General features: G+C 42.7%; 1 protein-coding gene across 8 annotated transcripts in view; it reads left to right on the top strand.

Annotated features, from left to right (window-relative positions):
- Positions 1–3,526: 3,526 nt before the first annotated feature.
- The window catches only part of DPY19L3 (dpy-19 like C-mannosyltransferase 3), a 36,956-nt gene continuing 31,997 nt past the window's right edge, over positions 3,527–8,485 (top strand). For 6 of the 8 annotated variants that reach the window (XR_012765361.1, XM_075433998.1, XM_075433995.1 and 3 more), the window contains exons 1-3: positions 3,527–3,913; positions 5,449–5,591; positions 7,097–7,230. Coding sequence is in view for 7 of the 8 variants with exons in the window: in XM_075433998.1 (XP_075290113.1) it covers positions 5,489–5,591; positions 7,097–7,230 (237 nt within the window). In the remaining variant the exon portion in view is untranslated. The remainder of the gene's footprint in view (positions 3,914–5,448; positions 5,592–7,096; positions 7,231–8,485) is intronic. The other 2 variants (XM_075433996.1, XM_075433997.1) reach the window with 2 other exon arrangements.

Here is an 8,485-nt window from a genome sequence, read left to right as displayed (position 1 = left end):
AGTCTCTGTAGTAAGATGTGGCATCCTGGTATCATCCTCTCCACTGGGCTAAAATACCTTGCTCCCTTCAGCTTCATAAAGCGGACAAGCTCCCACCAGAAGTTACTTCCCCCTCGTATCTACCCGGACCGTGTGTGGTCCAGCTGGTACCCCAAGACACCTTATCTGCTGTGAAGCACATGTCTTATCAGACGCCTTCCCCCCTCGCTAGTGCTGGCCAGCCCAGAGCAGGGCTGCATCTGCCACGGGAAGGGCACCACGCTTGCTGCTGTGCGGCGCGGCTTTGCAGCAGTGGGACTGGACACAGCTCATCGGGACAGACCTGCATTGGCATGATGCTTGATGATTGCAACGCTCCTGGGAATTAGGAGAAAACGGGTTAGAACCCTGCCACGCACCAGTGGGATTTGAATCACTTTGTCCTATATCTTTGGCAAGTATTCACGGTCAGAATTATTGCAGAACAGTTAATGCACCGTGCTACTGTTCTTTTCTGCATTCCCTTCCAGACATACTTGGAAAAGAGCCATCACAATGAGCCACTCAAAAAGTGAAACGCCATTAATACTGACCTGACTTAATATTAGCTAGGTAAAAAAACTCAGAACTGGCAAAACTAAAATGTTATTGCACAAAAGCAAAACTTCACGCGCCTGACAAACTTTGAAAGTTGAAAAAAAGAGATAACCTAGAAATTTGACATGCTTGTAGCACATCACATGGCTGCTGAACAGCAACTAAGGATTGCAGGTTTAGACTCAAAATTTACTTAGGCAGAACTTGAGTCCTCCTGTGTTTCTAGTTCACGATAGCTTTTTCTACAGTATTGAACGTGACAATCCAAGAGAAAACACAAATGTAATTAGTATGAAGAAATGGAATTTAAAGTTTCATTCAACTATTTCCTGTACACTGTGGTTTGTAGATGTTTAACATCTGTTTGGAGTATGGGTGACTTGGTATTAAAGTTAAGGCTTCGCTGCAGTGCAATCTAGTTGGAACACAATAAGCAGCAAGAATATTGATATATAATATCCTTTTGCTGCTTTGGCAAGTGTAGAGCCAGTGTTACAGTATTGTAACAATAATATAGTATTACTGATTGCTAGTTTGAGGTATTTTTATTTACATTTTATAATACAATTTTCAGAGATTAATATCAATCTAGAAGTTCTTTAGTTTGTCTGTATACTCACAACTTAAAACATTAAATCTCATTATCTACGGAGAGGTTGCCAAACTAATACATTGTTTCAGTGAGAATATGTTGAATAACCCTCAGATGTGGCTCCTTCATGACACAGGATTTTGTCTTTTTACACTGGCATTGCTCTAGTCCCTGGCAGAAGGAGGTAGTAAAGAATGCTGTAGCATGATACTTTCCAGCTATTACTGTATTTCACGTGTCATCCCTAGAATACTAGGCAAAACAGCATCAGATTCACCTGTTCTAAGTACTTTCAGACAGAGGATCAGGGCAAAGGGGTTTTCTCCCGCTCCATTTCTTTTTCTAGTGCTGTACCTAAACACTTAGTGCAACAGGAAATATGACTTGTTAAAATATTATAAAGAAATGTATTTTTTATTTTCCCTAATATCTAATCTTCTGCTATTTGAAATGAACAATAGGCATTAATATTTCAAAACTATGGCTATAGCCGATTAGTTTTTCTAAAATGATTTAATGGTAAAATTTACTTTTAGATACATTAACCACTCTGTAAGGCTGTCTGATGCTTTTCTGATTTTAGTTCAAACAGCATTATTTCACAGCATAGCTGGTGTTAGTAGTTCAGGAATGTCAGTGGAATTTGTACTGCTGGTAATCTGCAATCATTTCCACAAAATGGAAAACTTCAACTCACCAGAGTAACTTATTTATCATGTACAAATATATTACATATATCCATAGTGCCATAAAACACAGTAGAATCAAGACTGTAACTCCCCTGCTTCTCAATGCTACTGCCTGTTGGCCACCACACTACACGGCCCGTCATTTAGTTCAAGGTAACACCTACCCAAGTTTTGGTTCTGCTGAGAACAGGCTTTGGTCATCCCAAATTTACTGAACAATTACCGGATTTCTAAAGCTCTTAAATGATTATGTTTTCTAAACCGTTTCTGCAACTTGTTTTTCTGTGTAGATTTTACTTTGCATTGGCCTCTTTACAGGGGGATAAACAGAATTTCCATTGTAGGAAACATCTTCCACAGCATTCCTTTTCAGAGAAATTTTAAGTACGTCATCTGACCTCCTTTACACAAAGCCGTGCACACACTCCAGATGTTTTTCTTCCTTTATTTACACTGTGAAATTACTTGTATGATCTGTATGCAATATGTTCATTTTAACAAACACCTGATGTGTGATGTGGTGGTGATGCTATTAGGGATAAAAATAATGTAAATCTAATGCCTATTGTAAAGACCATAATTCTTCAGTTTCCATATTCTTAAATTTAAGCATTCCCCAGAAATGTACCACCTGCCTCATTGCTCAAAAAAATAAGACAAGTATGGCTGGTCTGTTTGTTGTAAATTGACTTGCAGTAGAAATATTTAACTGTTTGGAGAGCTTAATCAGAGGAAGTAAGAGAGAAATCATTGTTTCTTCTAAAAAGTACTTACAAAACATACTAAGGGTGCAAAGACACATACTGAAGAGACATACTGAAAATTTTCCTGATTTCTAATGTCAATGGCTTCAAAGCTCTGAATTACCATCACTTGTTACACAGTTTGCCTGGCATTGCTGAGCATGTTTTCTATGAATCTCGTGCCTCTCTGCTCAAAATACCAACTTTGCCAACAAACCAAGGTTGGGGAATGAAAAGAAAAAAATAAAGTATTGCTGGCCTGTAAAATGGTGATGGAAAATCAACTGAATATTGTCCTGAAGAAGTGAATTCTATCCCTTCCTGTTCCACAGAATTTGTGTGGATTCTTGGGAAATCTGCATTCTATGATAGGATCTGGCAGCTGGCAAGTTGATAAAGGCTTCAAGGGGAATTTTGTTCTCTATGATAACTTATCTTTAAAGACACTGCAAATGAAATTTGCAAAGCAGAATTATCGTAAGGGTAGGTTGTATGTATTAAGTAGAAAAAAGTCTGGTGCTGCCGTTATCTGTCTGCTACAAAGTTCTTTTTCTCCCTGCATGTTTATGCTGCAGTCGATCAAGAAATACAATGGAGCTTGGAACGGACTGAATACGAAACATACCTCGACTGTTTGGGGTTCTAATTTAAATTTAAAAAATCACCCATCTCTGGAACTACAGCTATCTGGGAAAAAAAGCCACAATAAAAATAAATTCTGCATCACTATTACAAAAGAAACCCTCGCGCCCGCAGCTGTGCGGCGGGACAGGGCGGGACGCACCGGGACGCAGCGCGGCCGCCGCTCCCGCCTGGCGCCGGGCCCAGCGCCGCGGGCAGCACCGTGCGGGCCTGGCTCCCGCCCTGCCCCGCCCGCGCCGGCCGGGTTTCCACAGCCCGGGGCCGGCGCCGGCCGCAAGCCCGCCTTTTGACGTTAAAGCTCCTCAGCACCCTGCCGGGGTGGGGAGGGGCGGTTTTGCCGTCTCCGCTCTCCCAGACAACCGCGGAGCTCGACAGCAGCTGAGGAAGCCCGGCCCCGGCCCTCAGCCCGCCCACTCCCCTCGGCCCGCAGCTCCTCCCCGCTACGGCGGCGGCTGCCTGCCCGCCGCCCGGTCGCTGCCCGCCGCCCGGTCGCTGCCCGCCGCCCGGTCCCGCGAACCAGCTCCGCCTGACAGGGGTGAGCATAAGGCGCCGCGTCCGCCGCCGCCCCTTCCCCTCCTGGCGGCGGGGCCCGGGCGGTTCCCCGCAGCCAGCGCCGGTGAGAGAAGCCGCCGCCCCGCTGCAGCGACCCGCGGCCATCGGAGCGCCGGCAGGTATCGGCCCCGCCGGGGAGGGACGCGGAGGGGAAGGGGAGGGGGCGGCCGGACCGCGGAGCCGCCGCCAAGCAGGCCGCGCCGGGCCGGGCCGCGCAGGCCGCAGCGAGCCGCGCCGCCGGCGGCGGGAGGGCGGCGCTGTGCGGGGCTGCCCCGGCCGCCGGGGAGCCGCGGCCCTCCCGCCTCCGCTTCCCGCCCCTGCCCCGCCCTGCGGCCGCGGCCCTCTCCCCGTCGGGTCGCGGCGGCTGCGGCGCGCTCGCCCTCCCTCAGCCGCCCTCTCACCTGTCCGCCGCGCTGCCCCACTGCCACCTGCGGCCTCGCCCCGGGCTCCTTCGTGCTCCCCCGGCCCGGCCTGCAGCGCAGGGCCTGCCCCCGCCCCGGGCCGCGCCTCGCCTCGCCTCGCCTCACCTCGGGCAGCTGCGGGGAGCGAGGCGGGACAGGCTGTTCCCGGCGCCCCGTCGGGGCTTTCGCTGCGTGTGCCGGGCAGAACCGTTCCCTTCGGCATCGGGCGCTGAGCGAAGCCGACGGAGACTGGCAGCGCGAAGAGGGAGCGTGGTTCTGATGGCTGCCATCTTGCCCCTATTAATTAATTGCCAGGTCTTCTACAAACCAGCCATTTAAAAACAACTTAGAGAGATGCTCGCATAGTTCCCTCCACATGTTTGCCCAGGCGTGAGGGAAAAAGATGGAGCTAATCCACTGCAAAAGATTTAAAACTACAAAGCTGTGCAGTTGAGGCGTTTTTCTTGGAGGATTACCGTTACCAGTCAGTTGCACCAGTGCCAACACACATACCAGTGTGTGTGCTCTGGGAAGAGCAGCAGATTTTTGCACTCGGGGTGGGACATCATTGATTTTCAAATGTGGAATGGGAGGTTGAAGCCGTTTCACGTCTGGACCATGCTCACACAGCAGGGAGCACCTGGGGCTTGGCAGGCAAGGACTAGGTGCTCTTCGCTTTGTCTTTTGCGTAAAGTTCTCAAATTCTGTGGTACTTTATAGTATGAAGCATCAAGGATTTTTTTAATGCCATCTATTTTTTTATTGCATGTGTTCTCTGACATAATTTTTGTATCTTATGGCCACCTTTTTCAGGATTTCATGAAAGACAAAATTTAAACAACTGGCTTTCTGTTTTGAGTGCCCAATTACAATACCCTAAAAGCACTATTTTTTTCCTTAAAGGGCTTACACTATTTCAAATAAGTGGAGCTTGGTGTGCATTTTGAGTCAAGGTCCAAACATGAGGGCAGTCAAAATAATGAATCATTCTGAAAACCTGGAGAAGAGTATGTAAAATTGGGAACTTAAGTCTGTATAAATGTAAGATAATGTTTTCTCTACTTTAATTTGCGCTCTGAGTTGTAAAAATTTTAAAAATCTTGCATTTTTGTAATATATGCTTCAACTACAGTGTAGTTCTGTAAGTCAAAGTCTCTGATGGCAGTAAAATATGGCTCTGTTTTCAGAGATTTCCTGCAATATTAAGTAAATGTTTGGGTGGGAAGGTGCATTGCTTGTATGTATCCATTTAGGAGTCAGACTGAAGAATAATGAATTAAAGTGACTGACATCATGACAACTGTAAGACAGAGAAGGGTTGGAAAAGGCACAGAGGCGGCTGAAGATCAGCCTTCAGAGGAGAAGAATGTGAACCCTGATGGGAGAATCCTATCTGGTGGGTAAATGAAAAGGATTGTAATGTTAGGGCTTTTTAGTAGCGTTTAGCTTTTGGTATCTGTCCTAAGCCTGGATTAGAACTAGGTACATACTTTTTCATACTATTTTCATACCTGAATATCTATCACCAAAATTGATTGGGTGAGACAGAGAACATGCAGATTACTGCATGTCAATCTCATCTCTATTTCAAAATCTTAAATTGATGAGAACAATTTTTTTCAATTTAGTATCAGTGACACACTATCGGATTTTATATAGTTATCAAAGGTTCTTAAACAATTCCGAGTTCAAATCATTGATAACATAAAAGGATTTGAAGACCTCTGATGAGCTGTGGTTAAATATAAGCAGATTGCACATGAAATCTGAATTTAACTGCAAACCCTTGCTTTTTGACTATAGACAGACTAGCTAGGTAAATTTAAGAGACAGACATTAAGCATCTAAATTAGAGGATCTGTTTAATGAAATACTGACAGCATTTTTGTTTGGAATCATATCTTCAGAGTTGGCAAAGTTAATGTTGAGTTTGTTTTTTTAAATTAACTTATTTTAAGGGATGTTTTGATGTAAATTCCAAATGTTTCTATATATGCGTCTTGGGTAGATGAAAGGAAAGTTACATTGTTTCCACACAAGTATACTTAGACTAAATACAAAATAGGAAACTGATCATAGTTCTCATCCAGCCCAGCCCTCAGTTCCGTTGAATTGAGTACTTGGTACCCATTGTATAGGTGTCACGCTCAGTGTGAAAATAGCCACTTCAAAGTTGTAATTCCAGATCGCTAAGATCCCTATTAAGCCTTACCTCAACATTTTAAAAAAAAAAAAAAAAAAGCTAAAAAAGCAGGAGCGTAAGTTTAGAGTGAATTAATTGAGCCACCTAGAAATGCAACCTTTCTTTCTCATCATTCCATCCATAATCTTTTTCTGATGTTAGCAGGAGGTAATCTGCAATTCAAGGCGTGACGCCATTATCAAAGGCTACTTCGGCCGCTGTTCAATCTCTTTATGGGTGTTTAGTGCGACTTCTGAACCTTCAGTATTGTTTTTCACAAAAACCAAGCAAAACCCCCAAAACCAGTCAGGAGTTTTAAGACATTTGAAGAAGATATTAATTTCTTACTCTGTGATCTAGTAGTCATCCCATATTGCCTTAATTAAAAAAGATGCCCTGGAGGATATTCCAATTTAGATTTACAAATTAGGTATGGTATTTATCTAGATTTGTATAGGATCATGGTGTTCTTAAACTGTAACTACATTTTACCAGTTAAGTCACACCTCATTTCACTTTGCATGTAAATAAAATACTCTGAGTTTACTACGTGAGAAAATAAAATACACTTCTCCATAAAGACCTCTTAAAACCAAGTGTCCTGTTACCTACAGATTGTAAACTGTACTAGCACAGACAATGTATAAATCAGTTTCCAAAATTCCTTTGAGTTGAATTATGTGTTTCACAATTACAGAGTGAAATATTTTTCTTCCAAGATCATACAGGTGGAAGGCTGTGGAACATACTCTCAATAACTGTTGGTGGAATAGTTGCCGTCTCTCTTGGACTTCTTACTTCTGTTTATGTTGCTACACTCCATGAAAATGACCTGTGGTTTTCCAATATTAAGGTAACAGTCATTTTCATAGTTTCATCAGTGTTTTTGGAGAGCATTAATGAGAGTTAGTTGAATTTTCGCTTATTTATGTATTTGTCTTGTAATTTGCTCAAAAACATGGAATATTTCATTTTTAAAAATTTTATTTTAAAAAAGCTGTGCCTCCCTTCCCACCGCTTTTTAAATACTTGATTGTTTCTATAAATACCTTTCCCCAATTTTTCTCTTAAAAGTATTGCTACACAACTCCTGCTTGAGTTGTAGCTATGGTTCTTGCAACCATTGATCATTGTCTAGAATAGGATTTCAACAGTCTATGGTATATTGCTCTATAATCACCTTTCTTTTATCCAAAGCAATCCAAAACAATCCAAAACTACACGTAAAACAGTTCAAGTAAACAGTATGCAACATCCTGGCATACAGTTCTTCAATTGTATTTATACTGTGATCTTGTAATACAGTTTAGGCACAGTCTCTTACTATTCTGTACTAATTTTGTATAATGTTACCCTAAATGTGGAAACGTCAAAACATATTTCAGACATTCACCAATGTAAAACCAACATCTGCACTGTAGGAGAATTTTCATTCCCAAGATCCAGGACTGACTAGTTTTTTCCTAGAATCATTGCAAGGGAACATAATGCAGCTGTACACATACCTATATTTAACCAGAGAAAAGAAACAGGTGAGTCATTTTCCTTTTAGATGCCTAAAACCTGTTAGGCCTATTTATTACATTATTCAAAGAGTACGTGTATTTAATTGGAGTACTTGTTCTGCAATGTGTCTTTCCTATACTACGCACTTTTTCTGTCCCAGAAACTTTTACATACCTGTAATAAAAATAGTTGGCACTGACTGAAACGATTGATATTGTATTATACATACAATACTCTTTTGTACCCACTGTCATCTTCCTTTGGCTATATAGATAGATTGTATATATCCTGAAGGTACACCTTAGGTTTGCCTTTTCCTCCCAAAAGTGAGTGTTGATTAATTCCACAAGTACTGTATATTTTGAAGTACAAATGGGCATGGACTTGTGGCAATGCATGAACATAACGGACACAGCATTTTTATTCTGTTGAACTGATACAAAGGGACACAAAGTTCACTGAGAGAAGGAAGTCTGTAGTTGCAATTAAGTTGCTCCCCAATGGATGAAACGTTCATTTTATTTGATTATTACTGTTTTCATTTTGAAGTACAGTAGAATGCCATTACATATCAAAACTAAAACTCTCGAGTTATTTTTAGT

This window comes from Opisthocomus hoazin, chromosome 12 (genome assembly GCF_030867145.1).
Source record: "Opisthocomus hoazin isolate bOpiHoa1 chromosome 12, bOpiHoa1.hap1, whole genome shotgun sequence".
Taxonomy (NCBI): Eukaryota; Metazoa; Chordata; class Aves; order Opisthocomiformes; family Opisthocomidae; genus Opisthocomus; species Opisthocomus hoazin.
Note: the sequence above shows the minus strand (reverse complement) of the source record. Positions and strands in the feature narration are given on the sequence as shown.